The 21,406-nt window shown below is 42.8% G+C and overlaps 1 protein-coding gene across 5 annotated transcripts in view; it reads right to left on the bottom strand.

The window, feature by feature from the left end:
- Positions 1-421: 421 nt before the first annotated feature.
- The window catches only part of spata20 (spermatogenesis associated 20), a 51,275-nt gene continuing 30,290 nt past the window's right edge, over positions 422-21,406 (bottom strand). For all 5 annotated transcript variants that reach the window (XM_030399697.1, XM_030399696.1, XM_030399700.1 and 2 more), the window contains 2 exons: positions 19,831-19,911; positions 422-1,527 (listed from right to left, as the gene is read on the bottom strand). In XM_030399697.1, the coding sequence (XP_030255557.1) occupies positions 1,333-1,527; positions 19,831-19,911 (276 nt within the window). In that variant the 3' untranslated portion in view covers positions 422-1,332. The remainder of the gene's footprint in view (positions 1,528-19,830; positions 19,912-21,406) is intronic.

Genomic DNA, 21,406 nt, shown 5'->3' on the forward strand with positions numbered 1-21,406 from the left:
TGTCACCGATCATTCTGTGACATCACACTACATTATCGTTTGCAAAATTTCTGTCTAGAGGCTAGCTTGGCATAAAAATTTGACATAGAAAAGCTGCTCTGTTGTTGGTAGTGGTGCTGGCTCAGGCATGTGTGAGGTGACCAATCAGAGCACACTCTGTGTTTGGGTGAGGGGCCTTAAAGAGACAGGAGCTAAAAGAATGTTTCAGACAGGGCTGCAGCACTGGAAAGTATCAGTAACATTATAGCATTGAAAATGATCATAATATGTCTCTTTTAAAGCTAAAAGAGAAAACTACTTATTTGATGCAGCAACATTTCCAGACATGTGAGTGGAGTGACTCTACTTCTAAAGCCTTGTTTCAGTGGTGCAACCCAGGACAAAAAAGAAATATCCATTCTAAAAATGAAACAATCGCTGCTTAATGGAAATATCTCTTTATTATTCAGACTTGTGCGTATACATGCTCTGTGTCGTCTAAACCTCAGGATAGAAGCCGCGAGGACAGGAGTGTGCAGCAGTGGAGAAGAATCCTCTCACATCGAATCCCAGATAACAGACACGTGAATGAGGGCGAGGGCAGACGGTAAACGGAGGATCTCGAGATCGGCTCGCTCGCTTTGACGTTACGACAAATGAAATCAAATGCGCGTGCGATAAAACCTTTACGAATTTTACAGGAATAGAACCTGCAACCAACCGTTTCTTTTTTAGACACTTAAAAAACGTGCACACAGGCATGCAGGCTTTCACTGTCAGATCCATGTGACATGAACGCGGGAGCTGGAACACAGGGCTCAGAGAGGACAACAGGGCGGATCGGTTCATTTGCGCAATATTCTCGGTCCAATTCATCCAGGCGGTCTCAGGTTATAGTCTTTCAAGAGTCTGTCATTTACTTCTATGCTAACAGTCAAGCTGGGACAAGTACAAGTGTTGCATATTTTTCAGTAGGCTGTGCATATTTCTATAACAACATTCATAGACCTGAATTTTCAATATAGCTCCGCTGATTGGCTGTCCCTAAATAAATCTGCTAAACAAACTTCAGTTCATATTGGAGGTGATACTGTGCTGGTCTCGCTAAGGAAGAAATGCTGGAGTTACACATCCTGTATGAAGGAAAGAAGCTGCAGTTAGCCCACAGTACTGGAACTATTCCTACCAATAATCGAGCTTTTAAAGCATTGGCATTCTTTTTATGGCGGGGCCAAAAGTCACTAGCCAAAAAACCAGGAGAAGTAAGCTAGGCTAGGGCTACAGATCGGAAGAGTGCAGTCTATGAAGAGCGCAGCCTTCCCGTTTAATGTCAGTCGGTCGGTTCTTCGGTTGTCAGTCCGCCTGCGCGTCCGTGGTCCCATCCAGCAGGAGCCTGCGTAGTTCCTGAGGGTCAGTGACGGGAAGTGAACAGGTAAAGTCTTGGCACACGTAGGCTGTGGCGACACCGCCCTGCTGGGTCATGGAGGAGAGGGCTGGCAGACGCTGGCACAGGAAACTGTCTGCGTCGCCATCAATGAGCATCAAGACCTGCCAGAGAGGGAGGGAGGGGTAAAAGAAGGAAAGAAGCAGGTCAGTTTAATGCGTCAGATATAAACATTTATTTATTTTTTTGCTTAGTCAACGTAGGTGCCCAAAGTTGCTTAAATGCAGTGAAGGGACAAGAAAAGTCCAAATGTAACTGTTTACACAATTAAATAATAGATAATTAGAAAAGATATTTAATGCCCAATGTGTTTTTCCTCATCAGTCAGCTGATAAAATGTATTTTTATCTTGTTTATTTCAATGTTACATTCATTATTAACCAGCTTGCTTTGGTTTTCAAGAATGTTGGCTCGCTAAGGCAAATTAGAAGTTTCTTAGATTTGTTTATTTGACCTTCAATCACACACATGGTCCATTGTAAAACAATAGACATAAACTTGAAGATGATGATTATGTTACGTCGACAGGCCTGGTGTCTTTGAACCTCCAATACACGTTAGAAAGCTTTTTAGTGTCAGCCTGCTGGATAACAAAATAGAATCAGATTGTCGTGATAGTGGGTAAAACAGTTGGAAACACTTTGATCTGAGCAGTCTGAAGGCTGAGCTTTTTGTTAACAGGAATATAACTTGTGTCTACTTCATTATTTGAAACTTTGGCCATGTTTGATATGGAAATCCGACCTTGTAACATTGTATGAAAGCATAATAGGTGTCCTTTCAGATTTTGGTACATAGCCATGGGGGTCCCAAGATTGGTCCATGTAGTCCAGCTGGGCCGTAGGCACGATGGGATTAACACTACAGAGCATATTCAGTGGACGACCTACCCGAAAAGGAAGAATCAGGAAGCTAGAAACTTGTTTTTAGTGTGTGCGCCAGGCGAGTAATTCTAATAGAACTGGTAATAAGCTGAATGGGTTTGTAATTATCTCTAGAGCTGGTCTGGAAGATTAGATCGTCAGTTTTACTCTGTATGGCAGCAGTCCAGTCCCAACAGATGAACCTTGTATTCACGTCTTTAGGAGGTTTTGGATCAGTGAAGCCTCTCAGCAGACCCATTTTTTTACTGATCTTTGTTCATTAGAGTAAAAAGAAATAAAGTAAGCCTTTGTATCTGCTTATGTTGGTGTGCGAGTGTGTGCTCTTGGACACAGAGCAGAGCGAAATTAAAGAGGGCTGCCTCGCCCGTCTCTAAGGCAGCTTCCTGTCAAACACGTGTCATTTCCTCCTGGCCCTGCACCACCCCTGGTTCACGGCGGAGCGAGAGATGACAACGTAAACAACGAGCATTGACAGAAGTGATAAAAGGAGGGAGAGGAGGACCAGACTGAAAGACAGAATGAGGAGAGAAGTCTGCTGATACATCTCATCTCAGTGAAGTTAAGCCGGAGAAGACTGACATGTACGGCAGTGTGTGGTGGACTGAAGGTCGAAAATAATACATCAAAGGCCAAATAGATACTGATTGATTGATTATCAGAGCTACACACAATCATTTCAATACACCTAGAAAAGTATATATATATATATATATATATATATATATATATATATATATATATATATATATATATATATATTAATTAGTTAGCTGACAGATTTAGCATCGAGCTAACTTGGATGGAGATAAAATGTAATCTGGCGGCTTTTCTTGACTCTCCAAATTTTATTGGACCAAATTGCCCAAAGTCTGACAATAAAACAAGCCATTTCACAGGGCTGCAGGGCTTTTATTACCGTTTGACAGACGCGTCTTTCACAATGTTAGATTTTGGGAAAATCCCCAGTGCATCACATGGCGATGTAATTACACAGATTGGCCGTGACAAAAACTGGCTTCAAGGCCTGGCGCTCTTTGTGGGGGTTTCATCTCGATGATGAGGCCAGCCGTCTTCTTTGCAGAGGAAGTTGCGGTCAAGCCAACTGCGTTAAATAGTCCTCCTCTTCTTCCTCGTTGGTTTGACCGGTGGACTAAAAACAACTCCGACATCCACTGTACCGGAGTTTAAAACATCATGCTATTCACTTACGGGTGCTTTCTTGAGTGAGAACGGGACGCAAAAGCTCCAAAAATAGAAAATCAATATGTGGCGGACCACCACAAATAGATGAATGTGTGGGAAACACTGCACTAGGGGTCTGAATAGCATGGAACTTGCCTTCATTGTCAAACAACCAAATACAATCAAAACAACAAACAACAACAAAAATGCATCCAACATGAGGCATCAGGCAGAAATAAGGTTAACAGACGAGCTAACATATTGAGTTTTTATTCACATTATGTTTTAGTCACATCGCGACTCTCATAAATACACACACGGTTACCTTGTGTAAAATTAGAGATTACTCCGGGTTTAAACTTTATGGAAAACATTTTGGATAGTGTTAGTGCACAGCCCCATGTAATAAACAACAAAGCTACAGTAGTTTTTGGACAATTGAATGCACCTTTCCTTTAACGTCAGCTGACACTGTAAATTTCTGTTACCGCATTAGCTCCAGCTCCAACCAGAACGACTGCACCAAACGAATCCTTGCTCACTCATGTACCCACAAACAAGTGGCTAAAAGGGCTAGGGAGTCAAGTACGCCTCACTGCATGTTCCTGCCTTCACCCTGAATCCATTCTCCACCATTAGCCGGCATTGTCCATTAGACAGACACTCCTCCTCTGCCCCCCCGTCACCCGAGCCACCACGTGGAACAGTCTGCGTCCTCTCCATCCCGTCTCGATGAGCCTCAAGTTCTCATTCAATCTCAATGTGCTCCCACGTGCTCCGCTCAGCCATTTAGACGCTTGTTTGTTGCGGGTGGCCATCTGCACTTCTACTGCCAAAATACTATCAGTGGGTCATGCTGCATGTCTCCTGCAAGCTCTGCAGAGGTGTGGTATATGTCTGTCTCTATTGCATGACATGGTGCTGAATGAAAGTCCTCCTTACGAGAAGATGAGGTGATGCAGCTCTATCGTGTCTTATTCTCTACAGAGATGCTGGGCGCACCTGTTAGACACAGCCCAGGGCGTAAGGAAACTATGGGTTCACACAGAGCGCTGTCGAGGGTTGGCTGTAAACACTTTGCGGGCATTCACACACACACACACACGGGGGAAGACTGGCAAGGGGTGTGATGGAATGTGGTCATAATGGTGTGACCGTTGCCATGGAGACAGGAGGAGGACTTCCCCCGCCAAAGCCAAACCTTTCCCTCTCTAGTCCTGACTCTGATTTCTGCCTGTCAGCCTCACGCGGTCCCTCCCTGGACCCAGACCACATCCAGCCACGTGCCCTCAGCGTATAAGGTCACGCCGTAGTCTGTCTGTGTCACAACAACACTATCTACACACACACCCCCGGGGACTGGACAAGACAGAGTGTGTGTGTGTGTGTGTGTGTGTGTAAAAGTGAGGGAGAAAGAGAGCATTGGGCAGAGACAGGAAGACAGATCATGTGTGAATGTATATACAAGGGCTGTGAAAGTGATGGAGTGAGTGCAGAGTGTGTGGTCTATTCCGTGCACTGCAAAATGTGTGTGTGTGTGTGTGTGCGTGTGTGACGCTGTAGCAGACAGCACAGTTGGCTACACATGAGAACACAGTCAAACTCCCACAGGGTTAATCCCTTCCAACACTGGGCAACCCTGAAGCAAACACACACACAGACACACACACACACACACAGACACACACACACACACACACACACACACACACACACCCGTTAAATGTCCCTTCACTGACAGCTCCCTCCCACTCTTCCTCTCTCGCTGCCAAACGAGTCGCGGTCAGACACTTTAAAAGAACACAGTGTACCTGTGTTGACACTAACACAAACACACACACACACACACCTTCAGGAGCCCAGTGTTTTCCCCTCCCGGCTCGATCACACGCGACTTGTTGACTGACCAGTACCGGCGAGGCGGAGCCAAACAATGAACACATCAAACGCACACGTTCGAGAGCCGCCGTTGACCTGGGGAAGAGCGATGGCGGCGGCTGCGCACAGTGCCGTACGCATCCGAGCGCGAGGAGATTGACTTCCTCCATCCCGCTCGCTCTGTTATGTCTCGCACACAAGCGTTAATGTGAAGGGACTCCGCTCAGTCATCGCAAACAACCCGGCATCTGGGCCGCCGCCCCAGGACAGAGGCAAGACACATGCGTTCACACTCGGACGCGAAATGTTGGAGCGGTGGTGGGCCGCACGCGCCGCACACACTGTCAGTCATTCGTCGCCGACAGCTTCGACGCTGGCTTCATTTGCTCAACTGGATATTTGCCAGGAGGGAGCGGGAGGGGAGGAGGTGAGAGCGCTGGAGACAAAATTTGGCAGGAGATGTTCGGAGGGGGGGGGGGGGGGGAGACAGCGAAGAAACTGAAGGCATGTAAGACAGAGACATCAGAAAGATTCACAGCTCATCAGGCTGAAACGGCCCTCTTATTAGACATAACATCTGCCAGTTAGCATACACTTTATTACTGTTTAATAATAACATTGCTCAACACAGCTATGCATGTGTTTATTCATTTTGATTTATTCATTCACTCTCCGCCTTTTATATGGATGAGGGTGCTGCTGGCTGTGGGGGAGCTCAGGCATCAAGGGTTATGTTAGAGTTACTTATGTGTGACAAAATGAACTTTTAGTTTGGCTTCATCTGAATAAAGAGATGGGAGACAACTTAAAGGAAAAGTCTGAATAAATGACATTACTTGTTAACTGCACGCGACTCGTGCATGTGTCGGCAACCCGCCATTTTGAGACCAACGCCCTGTTTTTATTTTTTCCATTCGTGTCACTCGGGTTAAAAGCGTGTCAGGAACAAGAAACGCTTTATTCTTGCAACTGAAATGAGTCGACACAGAATACCGTCCACTTTGACCGCACAGACCTGAAGTTTCTGGTGAGAAAACACACCACCCTTGATTGCTCAATCTGATTATCGGTTATCAAAAATCACTATTTTCAGTTTAAAAAGTACAAACAGAGGAAGACAAGCGATCTTAGCAAACACAACCATGCTTTACGTGAGTCTTTTAGGTTAAGTCTCCAATTTGTTCACCGCTTTTTATTTACACGATGTGTCAGAATTCATATTTAACAGATTCAGTGTGGACAGCAAGCACCGGCTGCTTGCGTGCAGTTAGGACCCGGTGAGAGTGTAAAATCATAACAAATGATGCTAAACAGATGCTTCCGTAGACAGCCCTGAATGGCTTGATAATTACGTGAAACGTAAACAATGGAGTCATAATTATCTCAAATGAATTGAACACCACTGACGGATTTTGGAGGTTTACACTAAAAGCTTAAGCTCAACGCCACCAGAGCTGCAGCGGCGCTCTCCCGTGCACACCAGGCGGATTTTTCACGCGGTTTGGCAGCCAAAAGTCCAATTAAATTGAAATTAGAAAGACCCAAATACGCTGACCTCCAGAACACATGTCTACTTAGATTCCACCATGACCAAAGGCAGTTAAAGCAGCAAAAAGCGGAATGGAGGAAAAGTTAGCAATGTGTTTGTTTTAATACCCAAAGTTATGCATCTCTACTGTACAGACTTAAATAACCAACTGCTCAAAGCTCTTTACACACATGCCAAAGTCGCCCAGTGACACACACATTCACACATTGATGGCAGAGGCTGTGTGGCAGGGTGCTGGGCCTGCTCATCAGGAGCGATGCAGCGCTCCTTAACCAAAGAGCCCTGTTATATGTTGTTGTATATTTCTATGCCAAGCCATTCGCACAACCACTCACACACTGACGGAACTGCCATTGGAAGTCATTTGGGGTTCAGAATCTTCCCCAAGGACACTTTGACATGCAGCCGACGAAAAAACATTGAGAACTTCTATATTTATGAATAAATAAGCGCTCAACTCACGTAAAAAACTCAAATATGGGGTGCTGAATCCCTAAACCTAACCCTCTTGCAATAATTTAAATGAAGGACAGCTAAAAAGAAAAGAAAAAGAAAGGACTCCCAATAAACTGTTTATTCATGCCAAACAGTTTATTGGGAGTCCTTTCTTTTTCTTTTATAAATAATCAAGACCTGATCAAAAAGTTAACATGAAGTAGAAATCATCACTATAACACAATATTATCAATGATGACGCTGCCCACACCAACCTAAAACACCAGCACATATTAGAGGGGATAGCTACGATGGAGCGGAACAGCACAGCAATATCTCTGAAGGCAGACTAATTCAAAAATGTCTCATGGTAAATACAATGACGAGGCTCGACCCCGCTTTAAACGCTTAATGCAAATAAAGACTAATTAAAATGAGGCTAATCCAACCGCACACACACAGACTCATTTAACCCGCTCGCGAGGACAATCTGCTCCCCCACAGAGTCAAAGATGCCTGCGCACACACTGATACACATGAACAAGAAATAACATGTAATATGACAAATACAGTATCTGCTTCCGCTGTAACTCAACTCACATACACCGCATAATCTTAATCCATCTTAAAAACCAGACTCAGTTGTTAACACGTTTATTGTCGTCCATCTTATTTTCTACATCTTTTATGCAATGCCTTTCGTCTAACCCTGTCTGTTGTATTTTCTTAAAATAAATTATAAATAATAGCCATAAATAAAGCCAAAGCCAAGTTGCCGCTTTTGTGGGGCAAAAAAATGTCAAAAAGACAACGCTTTTAAATGTCAACAACACTTCTCATATGCATTTTAATTTCAGTAAGCTACTTCTTAGAGACCTAACAAAGAATACACACACAAATACACAACCGCTGATGTGTCTCCCGACCTGAGCGAGAGCGAGTGGAGTGGGCGAGAATGTTCTGGTGGCGTGCCTCTGTCCTTTCGTCACGCCGAGCATCAGTTCTCAGCTGCCGACAGTCTCTCCACGAGCGCCTCCACTAAATCACCGGAGTCCGCGGCGAGATGTGAGGACGCCTTGGCGTGTCAGTAGAATTAACAGCCTCTCTCCTCAATCGGGGCCCTGACACCGACGACGTGCTTCATCAGCTTATGTTGCGTTTAAGATGAAAGTGGGTTCTCATTTGTTCAAGTCATAAAAGTCGTGTCAAGTTAATGAATGTTGAGGAGATCAAATCTGACATGCGAGTGTTGCTAAATATCCTGGACGAGGAGGACTGTCGGTAAATGTCGTGTCTTCAGGTACCACAGTGGCCAAATGTAGAGGACGTGATATTTCAGGAGAGCACCCCAGACAAAAGCTCACTCATTTTGCTTTTCTGTACCATTAAGCTTCTGGTGCTACACTTGGCCGAGAAAACAAAACTACCACCTTGTCCGAGAATCCTTTTCATTGATGTTTTTCAGATGTTTTTTATAGTCATTTTGCAAGTCCCACAGTTTATCAGATTGTAATAGTGGACCAATTAAAAGCTTAAGTAAGTGCGACAATGGGTTCCTCACATTAGTGTTGTCCGGGAAACGTGAATGTTTTTGTTGTCGAGCGACAGCGTCAGTACTAGGGCTGGGTATCACCAGGTACCTCGCGATACGATACTATCACGATATTTTGCCCACGATAACGATAATATCACGATACAGCGATGCTGCGATAATCGATATATTGCAAGGAATTTCATCCACGATACATCACGATATCTGTGTCACTGAAGAAATTCAGAATTTATTGACTGCACTGAATCCATTTCACAGGAATTACAAAACATTGTCGATCAATTTCACATGAATGACAGCCAAGTAAACAAAGAGTATATTGCACAGTGTCTCTTCTTAACACACACACTGACTACAACTATCATTAAATATCTATATGTGTGGGTTTCAGAGCTACTTAAACCATTTTTTAAAATTTTATTTGGTTGTATACCTATGTTTGAATAAAGATAAAGCTGTCCTCCGAAAAGGGGTGGTGGTGGTGGGCCAATCGCGATATATCGTAGTATCGATATTTTGGCACACCCCTAGTCAGTACAGGGCGCTCGGCTTACACACAGCTGTGCACAGCATTTTGGAGATACACTACATAGCAAATGGGCTATTAATTACATGGGCTTGTTGAAATTGGGAAGCAAATGTCTTGTATCAACGTTGGCAGGACACACAATATGACCGGTAAGTAGTGCGCCGCGGAAGTTTGCTCTCAGATATCAGTCAAATGCTGCCATGGGAATTGCCCACACAGAGGCCTTTAGCTGAGACATGGTCGTCCACAGAAGGGTTTTATACTCATTAGAAGAATGGAATAGTTAATAACGGCATCATTAATCATTGCAGCTTTTCATTGCTTTATCCAAATGAGGACAAATCAACCTTAAGTCCAAATAATTTGGAGCTTTTCACTGTTCACCCAAAAAGCTTTTTCAGTTCTAACTGCTTTGAATACCAACCTTTATCCCTGAGACACAGCTACACCAAGCAGGGCCACTACTGAAATGAGGTCATGTTTGGCTGATATTAGTGCATATCAACACCTGTATAAGCCTCAAAAGTCCTGTATCAGTCTGACTGTTGTAGAGTTATGGATCTATATTTTATTGACTGTAATGTTTTAAAAACATGTGATCACCTCGTGTGATCTATCTATCTATCTATCTATCTATCTATCTATCTATCTATCTATCTATCTATCTATCTATAAAATGACAAATATTAAATTAAACTTTAGTTAATTAATTTCTTGCTTGGCTCTTGGCTCCTGTTTCGGCTGCTGAAAGGCTGATAAACAGTAGCGACCCCTGGCAACCTCTATCAAGTGTCTGTACGTGTGAGATTAAAGACTGCTTGACTCCATGAGAGGTGTTTCATTAGCTCCTAGTCACACAGGGGGCCAAAATAGGAAATAAGATAATTTTTTCCCCCCAAATCATCACAGGAAACTGTAAACTGAGGAAGGTGTGGAGAAACTGAGTCTTATGTCATGTGTGAAAGTATGACCAGCTGGAGCCTGAGGGCTGTTACATCACACTGTGGAGTCATCCTTGCACTAGCCTGCATGTTATTTGATGTTACAGTCATGTATATGTACACAGGCATATGCTGTCTTTTAATGACAGCACAACGTGATCCATTAAGTCAATGATGCTTCATGTACGGTGGGAGAAAAAAAAAAAATCAGAGAAGGGTGAGAAGAAGAGAGGGGAGGAGACGCAGAGAAACTGAGATCTGTGCCAGAAGAAGATGTACACCGAGCAGCTTGCAGATTAATTCTAATAAAATAAAATAAAAATACAATCGTTTCATGTTACGTTTTCAGGGAAGATGGTTTTTTTTTCAAGCAAACTACATCAACTCTACACATAGGAAATAATCAATAAATATTTTTTTTTTTTTTGTTTGTTTTTACAGAGAACAGGGCTTAAAAAACAGGGCTTGTAAAAACAGAATGCAATATAGCAATACCAATTTCAAGTGTGAATTTCCATGTATATTCCTGTACTGGTGGTCTGCCTAGTATAAAACTATGTGAAATGTGTAAAACTATTTCTCAAAGTGTTCATGTTTGTAGAAGAAAATAATTAGCCACCATATTCAATAAGTGATAAAATAAATATTCATTAACTTATCAAATTATGACATTTTAAATCTGTGACCTCTTGCGTTGACAGGGACGATGTGTATTGACATACGCTAACGGTAATGTTGGCTTCAGATACTGACAGCCAAAATTCTGATCTTTCGGGGGGCTTTAGTTTCAGGAGGGGACATTCTGTCAGGGTTTGGCACATGTACTCTGCAGTAGAAAGATTGCCGCCTACACCCTGGGATCAACTTATGTTTGTTATCAATCAAAATTCTGCTTGTTTGTAGTGAAAATGTCCCTAATCCTTGCAGTGTTGGCATTTTGGCTGGGTAACCATGTTTTTAAGAGGTTTAATTTTGTGTCAGTTTGACAAGAAATGTTTGTGTCCCCGGGACAAACTTGTCTAAACGGGGGAGTTAATGAGAATTGTTTGAAGTTCTTTGCGATCAGAAACATGTCACCTTAGGCTGAAATATTGTTTTACTTATCATTTTGCTCCTAATAGTTTATTTGTACATCAATTGGTGTGGAATGACATACAAACACATTCTGCTGGGGTTTGTACCTTCTCTCTTACACCTGGAGAACATGACATGTAGAGCCTGTCGTCTCTGTAGCACCGCAGTGCTTCATTTATAGTACTATAATGGTATGGTATGGTAAATATTTCACCTTTATCAAAATTGCAGCTCCTGTGATTTCGATATTAAACTTGACTACCACCAACAATTTCAGTAAGATTTAGATTCACTGTGGCAGGCTTAATATCAAGTGAATCGTCAGTTCATCAGTAGGTTATCGAGGTCGGAATCCTTTCACTATACGTTTTGTTCTGAATCTGTATGTAGTTCAGAGAAACGCTGATGCAGGATCTTCTTCAATGGATCCATTCCTCCAGTATGAGTACATGTCTAAATGCAAACTGAGTCTTGGCATTGCCATTGAACAAAATGCTCAGAACTGCTTTCATTGCCTCCGACTGCCAATTAGATCTTGGCTTAGCGTGGAGCGTTTCCACTATTTATGGACACACAAACTGTTTAGTTATAACTGTTCTTTTTGAAAGTTTAAATCAGTGTTTGAGACCAGACCAGATCTTTAAAAATATGTTTTTTTACTATGATTAAGGGTCCTCTTACTGTTTCTAATCCATCCCCAAAATGGACAATGGACAAAAATCCATATTTTTAGACGAATAAAATTGCATTTTACAAGAACTGAGTTGTCCGACTGTCTCCACAATCTCTTTCTTTCTTGCCAAAAAAAATATTAATCTTCGTAGAATCTTTGAATTGGCAACAATTCATTTAATTTGCAAAGTACACCATCAAAAAAAATATTGAAATGTTAATACTGCTGTTAAACAAATGTGCGCTAATATATACACATACACACACATATATATATTTTTATACACATCCAACTTATCATCTTTCAAATTAAATGTGCTAAAACTTGTGTCTGCATCCTGAGGAACACCCTCCTTCACAAATAAAAGGAAGGTTAAACTCAACTTGAACAACTGTGTTAACCTCGCTACATCCCTGATTTCATCGGAGGAAAACATTCACAGCCTGTACGGATAAAAGGGAGAGCGTCAGAGTGAGGGAGACACATAAACACCCACAACTCAGTGTCTGTCTGTGTGTGTGTGATGGACAGGCATCTTATCTGTTCAGCATGGGCTTTATTTACTGAACTGAGATGTGGATAAGCAGCGTCACGCACGACCGCAGCAGACGTACAAACGAGATACAACCACAGGCGGAGGATTATATCTCCAACATCGCCGCTAAAGCTGTCCTCTCTCCGCTGGATCCTGAGTGTACCCCCCCCCCCCCCCCCATAGCTTTATGGATGTTCCGATGCATGGTGGAATTACCGGATAGTAGAGTGATGAAGAAAAAAAACACTCAATGGAGGGATATGTCAAATTTCAGATTAACAACTCTGGGAAGAATGGAGTGAGATAAAGAAGCCAGAGAGTGGCTATCTGGATTTATTACAATCTGCCTGGGAAGCACTTTCCTGCAACAGGAGCCATCTGGGACCTTTCTCACAGCTGTCAATCAAACCGGGTTCTGCTCTCTGACCGGCCATTGGACTTAGCAGGTCGTTTGCAAGGGAACAGGAGAATCGATTCCTAGAACACAATACTGCGTGCCGACAAATATGCACACACACACAGGCTGCCTTTGAAGAGAAAACAGGGGCGTTGAGATGGAGGGGAGATGGTAACGAGGCAGCAGACTGAAGTGAGGGAGGTCAAAAGGTCAGCGAGGAGGACTGTGAGACGGCCTGGCTCTAATCTTCCTCCGCACTGTGGTGTTACCGGCACTTGTAAGCTCCTGACTCGGCTCCTTCCTTCCCTCCCTCTGCTTGCCCTCCCCGTCACCCTGCTAACTCTTCCTCGTGTCTCTAAGGTCTTGTTAGGGATTCGCAGTTGTTTCCTTTCCAGGCGATTTTAAAAAAGGACCATCTCTCCTCTTTAAGGCCGTGCCCCTCCCTTCTTTCTCCTCGCCTATCCATACTCCATTTCTTACTATCTTCCTCCTCACTAGGGATATGTGATCAGCAAAGATGTGGAGGGGCACGGAAGCAGGAATTAAATAGGAAACTCCTCCGCTCAAACTTCTCCCCCTCCAGGAATTCTCGCATCTTGTTTCTTAAATCCTACAGAATCCCTTTAATACCCTCTGCTCTTTCTGCCCCAGCATCTTTCACTAATGCGAGCATCTTGCGGTCCTCCTTAACACTTGCCACAGACACATTCCCCCTTTCCACATCACATCCACTCCATTTTTTTTTCAGTTAAGTGCACTCCAGAGAGAGCCGAGAAAACTACCTGCTCTCTGTGACAGTCTCACTCTAATGAAAAAGGGGAGAAGACTTACTCGGGCCAAAAGCACAGTTGAGGCTGATTGATAAGCAGCGCCGGTTCGAGAGACATTCAGGCTAACAACAATGGGAATCCACAGTGGGAATTATAGTCCTTGTAAAACAACACCCATAAAGTACCACACACGTACATCTTGCACTGCCATCAATTCCTACGTTGAACCACTGTCAAACGCTTCTGCCGAGATGCTTCGTTGCTTTATTTTATTATAGAATACGTTATTTTCCCGGATTGGAAAACATTTGGTGGTTGTTAATATTCAATTTGGATAAGCTCTACCCCATTACTGAGCTGTGCTCTGCACTGCACATCCATGATCGGGCAGTGGAGTCATAGTACAGATTTCCTTTTATTGCACCTGCCCGCCAATTGCAATTCAGATGTCAATCATGATGCCACAGCCCCTCTTATAGCATCAAAAAGCTGATGGTATTGCTTCAAAATCTACAGTGCAGTGTCAAAAGCAATTGCATTTTAGTTTGTTGCTGTTTAGCAACACTTACAGCTGCTGACTATGTTCAGAGAAACACTGTGCATGTGTGTTCCTGCCCCTCGGCTGTGCATCGTTTCACACCTCCATACGAGGGGGACAGAGAGCAGAAAAAAGCCAAAGAGACAAAGACTCCAGTGCCAGAAAGAACTGAATCTCTCCCAGAAACACACACATACACACACACAATGAGCACGAGGAGTGTGAGGAAGGCAGGGGGTGAGAAAGTCCCTTAAAGAATAATTGCTCGAGAGTCTGCGTCTCTTGTTGTGCGTTCCTCTCACAATTTCAGAGAGTCTGCGATCAACAAACCCCGACCAATCTCTAATCAAGCCGTATTTCTGTGTAATAGAAAAATTAACCAGAATTTATGGCAGCAATTACAATCAAGAGCGATGTTTCAGTATGACTGTTAGGGGCTGTAATTGATTCCAGCGAGCAAAAAGTGCAGCAGAAAGCTCTGAGTGCTGGGGTAGAATGGAGAAGCACAGAGTCTTGGTGGCGAATTGATATAGTAAATAAATTACATGAAGTGAAGATCTCAGATTGTGTGTGTGTGTGTGTGTGTGTGTGTGTGTGTGTAGATTAGCATGAATTGGGTTCTAAGCACCTAATTCAGGACAATTAGAGAACGTCGGCCTTGTACCAGGGAAACAGACGAGGAGTAATTGGATTTAAATTAGCCATGTTCTCTTCTCATGGCTACCTAATGTAACCTGGAGCACACTCCTCTCTCTCTTTCTCTTTCTCTCTATCTCTCTCTCTCTTCCTACTACCTCTTCTGTTTATCAGACTTTACACCCAGTCATCTCTTCTCACCCATGATGCTTAACCAATTCACCCTCTTGACCCCATCAAACACTTAATTCTTTATCTTCCTCATGCTGATTGCCATTCTAAACCAGTTTAATTGGTTTTCCTGCAGTTCATCTTATCCATTAGCTAAATGTGTATTTTTCTCCGTTCCGTCCAAGGTGGCCTGTTGGTAATTTTTTTTATTACTATCCAGGGTTAATCACAAAGATTGTTTGACAACTAAAATAATCTTTCAGTGTATAAAATGTTGAAAAAGCTGGCTAAAGCTAATAAATCTAGTAGTGACAGTTGTCAGCCTGGCCAATAAAGCTGTAGTTGCAAGACATTGGAAACTGCTTTGTTCTAACTCTGTCTTGAAATCAAAGACTTATTGATAGTCCCCCTCCTCTTCTTTGTTGGTTTTACTGGCAGACTAAAAACCACACCGACATCCACTGTATCGGAGTATATAACATCATGCTACTCACTGATGGGTGCTGTCTTGAGTGAGTGAGAACGCAATGCACAGCTCCAAAAATAGAAATTCAATATGTGGCGGCCAATGTTGATATTATGGCAGACTGCCACAAATAAATTAACGTGTGGGAAACAAGTGGAGAATTTGGCAGGAAAAACAGGCAGATATTGTAACCTGCACACGTGCTGTGAGTGAAAGGAAAGCCTGGCGGGTTTAGAGGGCTTAGCAAAACACCAATTCATCAATTGTGAAAATGACCACAGGTTGAACGTCTTATAAACTGAACAATTCATCAGAGAATTGTTTCTACACCGGTTCTTCTCCGTCTCTCTTCGTTTCCGTCACGTCTACAGGTGTGTTCATAGCGTGCACATGTTTACGTGTTGCATCGGTTGCTATCTGGGTGTGTTCTTATGGACATAAAAAAGTGTGTGTGTAGCTAGTGTGTGTTTGCGACAGTGTGTCAGAATTGCTGTAGGCAGCGGTGCTATTCCTTGCAGGGAGGATTGTGTCTCATCCCCCCAAGAATGTGTATGTGTGTGTGTTTAGTCTTATGCTAGATCATCACATCTCAGTCTTGCCAAGATAGCTGCTACTGCCACTAATGGCCAGCTGTTCTCACAACATCTGGAAAGGCACACACACACACACACACACACACACACACACACACACACACACACCCCCACCCCACCCCACCCCCACACACACACACACACACACACACACACACACACACACACCCCCTCCTTCGGTCTCATTTACTCCTTTCCATCCCCCCTTCCATCTCACTGTGAGACTCATTGAAGGCTCATTAGAACTAAATCTGGATCTGTCCTGTCACTCTGACAGACCGGTCTTTTTTCTTTGTGTGGCTTCTGCACACACAGACACACTCACGGGAAGTGTATACATTATATTTCTACACAAACAGCACTTTTTCATCTTGACATTCAGAGTATAAGAAAATACGACTTTTTCATCCAACGATTTCAGATTGAAAAACACTTTTCCCTCTGTTTTAGTAATAAATTAATCCTGCTCCTCTCTTGGGAGTATTCAGTGATGCTGACTCTTGTTCTGGTCAAAGTGTGTATCTCTTTCTCATTTAGTATCTTATGGGTCCCAGTGGTAAACAGCAGTGTGCCTCTCTGGTCACTATCATCTCTTTTCTCATCCTTGACTGGACGAGGCCTTTAAAACCTCATTCCTCTTGTGTCTACCATTACTGCGCTCATCAGCAGATGCAGGCCAACACTCTCAATCAGAGGGAAGCTTTACTCGAAATAGCTAATTGGATTATGCCATTTAATTACCTCCAATCGTATAATTGCACGAGGAAAAGATAAACCTCCTACAACATTCTGAAAAACTTCCAAACGACTTCGGATATTTTAGCAGACTACAATGACAGGCCCCGATCAGTGAATCCCATGTGATGGACCTGACAGTAACAAGAGCCAGCGTGTGTCTTGGCCATGGCAGGGTGTGATAGTGCATAACACACATCCCCCTTTAATAATGGATCCATCCTGAAAAATGGCTCTATCTGGTCTCTGTCTCTCTGCAGGGATCTGCAATGGCCCGATGTTACTGCAGCCACCGCCTGATACTGCACAACTCATCTATATTTCAAAAGGGCACTGTTGAGTGTGTGTGTGTGTGTGTGTGTGTGTGTGTGTGTGTGTGAACGAGGGAGAGAGATGGACTGTGTCACTGGACGATCACAGCCTTAATATACTGATCTAATTTCGCTTACGGGCTGGTGGAGTAAAGACGACTCAGTGAGCAGTCTCACACAATCAGGGCAGTGAGGCTGCATATGTGGAGTGTTTTGTTTGGAGTTTTAGCCACTCAACCAGTATGCAAAGCTTCATTAAACTATTTTGCGCAGAACAGTGATAAGAGAAGCAAAACATCAAACACTGATTAATCTAGTTTAGTCTGGACAGAGTTCTCGTTGTCATCCCACACTGTCTAGATCTCTATTACACTGGCCGTGTTTCTCTTTTGTGCAGATACCTTTTGGTACTTGAACAATTAGGCGAGACTCTTTGTGTCTAAAAAGTCATTTCTACTAGAGAATAAACCAGGTTAGTCCCACTGCGATGAAGTCTATTCTGTTCCTTAGATGTATGTTGCAGACCAGCTGCACACAGAAAAGCGAGAACATAGTAAAAATCACATTTGAGGCAAGACAAAAAGAAAATGAAAAACATTTGCATATCATGGAAGCTACCCACTCAACTCAAATATGCTCAAAGAAGCTGTGTAAAAACATTTAAAAAGTAATCATGAATTTACGATCTGCAGAAAGTAAAGTAATGACGAGAAACAGCATTAAAGGAATAGAAAGTGAAAACAAGGAAGCGAGTTCAAACATTTTTGAAGAGTTTGATAAGATGTTACGCAAGTCCATCATTAAGTAAAAGTACAAGAAATGGCTACAAAAATATTGAATACTTTATTCTTGGTTTATCAAATGTTAATGAAATTGCATTGAAGGTATCACAACGTTTAAAAATGATAAGACACTACCAACAAAATATTTTGAAGCAGTATCAGACAGGATGTAACACAATTGGGGAAATCCAGAAGGACTTAAAAAGAAAAGTTTCTCTAGTCCTAAAACCCTGATCTTGGTAAGATTTTTTACAGATCCATTTCCTTCATCTCAAAGTGTAGGATTGTTTTCCATTAGTTTGCGGTTAAATGCCTGAAATACGGTCTTTGGTTACCACAGGACTAAAATATTTACATGTTTTGCTCTACAACATAAATTACGTCATTAAATGTCCAACAGCTGAACCATAAAGAGCTTACACGTCCTAAAAATGGCAGTCGCAAGTGGCTCACTGACACTGTGGAGGTTGTCGCTGCCATTAAACATTATCATGCTGAACCAGGTCAACTTTGATTGCAAATTATTATAACTCTAACTTCACGACTTGTAGGTTGGCCAATTTACAGAAGACATGTTAGTAATTGTGGAGTAAAACACTTAATGGTGATGAAGGTTAAGTCATGCGAAGACAGTGTAACCTGTTTACAGCCTAGCAGCTTCTTACGTCTAGAGATTTAATTTACACTTTGAAAATCAAAAGGTGGTGTTCATTGGTGAATATTATCTTGCCGAACAAACCTGTATCATAAACATGTGTTTGCCACACAGCTTAATTTCGGCTATCAGGAGAATCCATTTCAAAAGTCGTTGAGAAAACCAGGGCAATGCTAACTTCCAGGTTAACCTCCACAATACTGCATCACTACACCGCTCTTTAAGAAGGAGACAATTAGTGTAGCTAAGTGTAAGTTTTGCAAACATGGTGAAACGAAATGGAACAAAAATCCAACTGCCATCACCTCTGAAGCTCGGAAAAGACTCTTTTTTTGTCCAAGGTTTAAACTGGACAATCATGAGAATGTTATTGATCCTTTCATCTAACTCTGGGCAAGAAAGCTAAATGAGCCAACATCCTGAAATTTTGAATTGCTCCTTTAAACAAGCTGACGCGAATCGAAGGAATTCTCTGAAAGTTTGAGGCCAAATCCTCTATGAAATGTGGCCATAGGAAACACAAGTATGACAGCCATAGCTATCCATAATGACATTTAAGTCTGACTCAGACTGACAGCTGTCCAAATCAAAACACACAGTCTGAGTCAGGGCTGCCAGGAGGACTCTCACACACCAAGAATCTCCTCAACTGCAGAGTTGAGATTTAGACCCACAAGGCATCTTGATGCGAGGAAAGAACCAGCCAGGGACAGAGGAGCAAACTAATATGCCTGAAAAGAGATAGCTGGACAGTAAGGGAGAGGAGAGGAGAGGAGAGGAGAGGAGAGGAGAGGAGAGGAGAGGAGAGGAGAGGAGCTCAAGCTGACCTTTAAAGAACCACACTTGAAGCAGCCAACACCCCAGGCACTGTAGTTTGGTCCCACTCTGCATCTGTGTGTGTGTGTGTGTGTGTGTGTGTGTGTGTGTGTGTGCGCGCGCGTGCGCGCGTGCGTGTTTCAAAGGTTACTGTGAAACTGCTGCCGATGTTAAGGTACTTATGTTGGGAGTAAATCAGTGAACGCCTATGCACTGCAACTTGATCTCTGCTCTTCAGGCTCGCTTTGGCGACTGATGACTGTACGTTTGTCAAGATGATGCATCACAATTTCACTCACTCTTACCTTATGTGGTAGATAGAGGGAGTTGACTGCTGCTAGAAGACTCGCGGTGTCCGGGGCATCCTTCTGGCCACAGATCACGATCTAGGGAAAAAAAAGAAGAAAAAAGATGGAGGACAGTGGGAGGAGGGAAAATACGAAGGGAGGGGACAGAGAGATAACAAGATGACAGTATGGATAGAGTGAAATAAGAGGGGAAAGGTGACACATGAGAGGAAGGGAGAGGGGGAGGAAGTGATAGAGGTCAGGGCTGTATTAGTATCGGTAACAAGGGGAGGCAGGTGTTTTCTCTGGGAGCGCCTCACCCCGCATGAAGCCTGAGCTCGTTACCGTCGCCCTGTAGCCCCGACTCATCCTCCGCAGGTCATACATGACAGACAGGAGGCTTTCTTATCCCCGTGCTCCCTCTTCCCCTGCCGCTGTTATTTCATCCTCTGTTCCTTTGATTGCATAGCACATGCCTTCAGCTAAAAGTTTTCGTCGGGTGGTCGAGAAACTTCGCGCAGTGCTTTGCTGGTATGCTGGTTTTGGTGGTTTCAGGCTAAGTGAGGGTGTTAATATTTCAAAACCGATTATATAACCGAGGCCGAGCGGCTCAAATACGCCATTAAATGCATGAGGGCTGTTAAAAAACGGGGGAAAAAAGATTGAGTCAGTGTGTCCAGGGATCAAGTGTTCATGTATGCCGAGGGATGAGATGGAGCCACTGTCCCCAGATGACTGATCTTATTCAACTATCTAAAAAATGTTTGAAAAAATCTATTATACTTATGTTGTTCTTCTTTCTTTAAAAAAAAAAAAAAAAGGAATGGAAAGGGAAGCTATTCAAACAAAGATAAATACAGCATCATTCAGACACCAAATATATTATTTAGATTTATCATAGTTCTGGCACAAAACATTAAATGATTCAAACGTCTGCGTAGCTGGTGTCTCCACAGTGTTGCACGACTGGGAGAATACTGTTGTGACCATTTTTTCACCCCAAATACCCTTTGATTTGGAATGGAAAAGGAAAGTGTCTCAGCAGTCTACTCAGCGGAAAGATTGAACAGACCTGTGGCTGTTCATCTGATGTTTTGCGATCCAGTTCCAATAGTTCTAGTCCTGTTTATATTTTGAGATTCAAACAATTTCATCAACGTGTTCATTTCAGTTTGCACAGATTTTGATGCTAGCATGTGGTGATATGTTATATTTCATCCAACTGCTGCTTCAGAGGTGTATTTCTCGTTTTCTGCAATATCACTTATCACTCTCATTGAACCATTGTACAGCTCTGTTGTCATGATTAAAACTTTCTATCACTTTTTGCAAACCTTTCATACAAAATCACATGTATCTGTAAAGAGGATTTTCTTCTACCTGAACACATTAAAGGCCATTCAAAAATATTAACGGCTGATTCATTTTCTCATTTGTCAGACAAATTTAAATCTACAATACGTTAGGTAATTAATTATACAGCAATATAGGAATATACGGTCAGATGAAATGATCAACTTAAAGACATCACTTTAGGCTCATTTATGGTTGTGACTGTTGTTTGCAGCATGCTGACACCTTACAGATTAAAGGA

Source organism: Sparus aurata, chromosome 20, assembly GCF_900880675.1.
Source record: "Sparus aurata chromosome 20, fSpaAur1.1, whole genome shotgun sequence".
Lineage (NCBI taxonomy): Eukaryota > Metazoa > Chordata > Actinopteri > Spariformes > Sparidae > Sparus > Sparus aurata.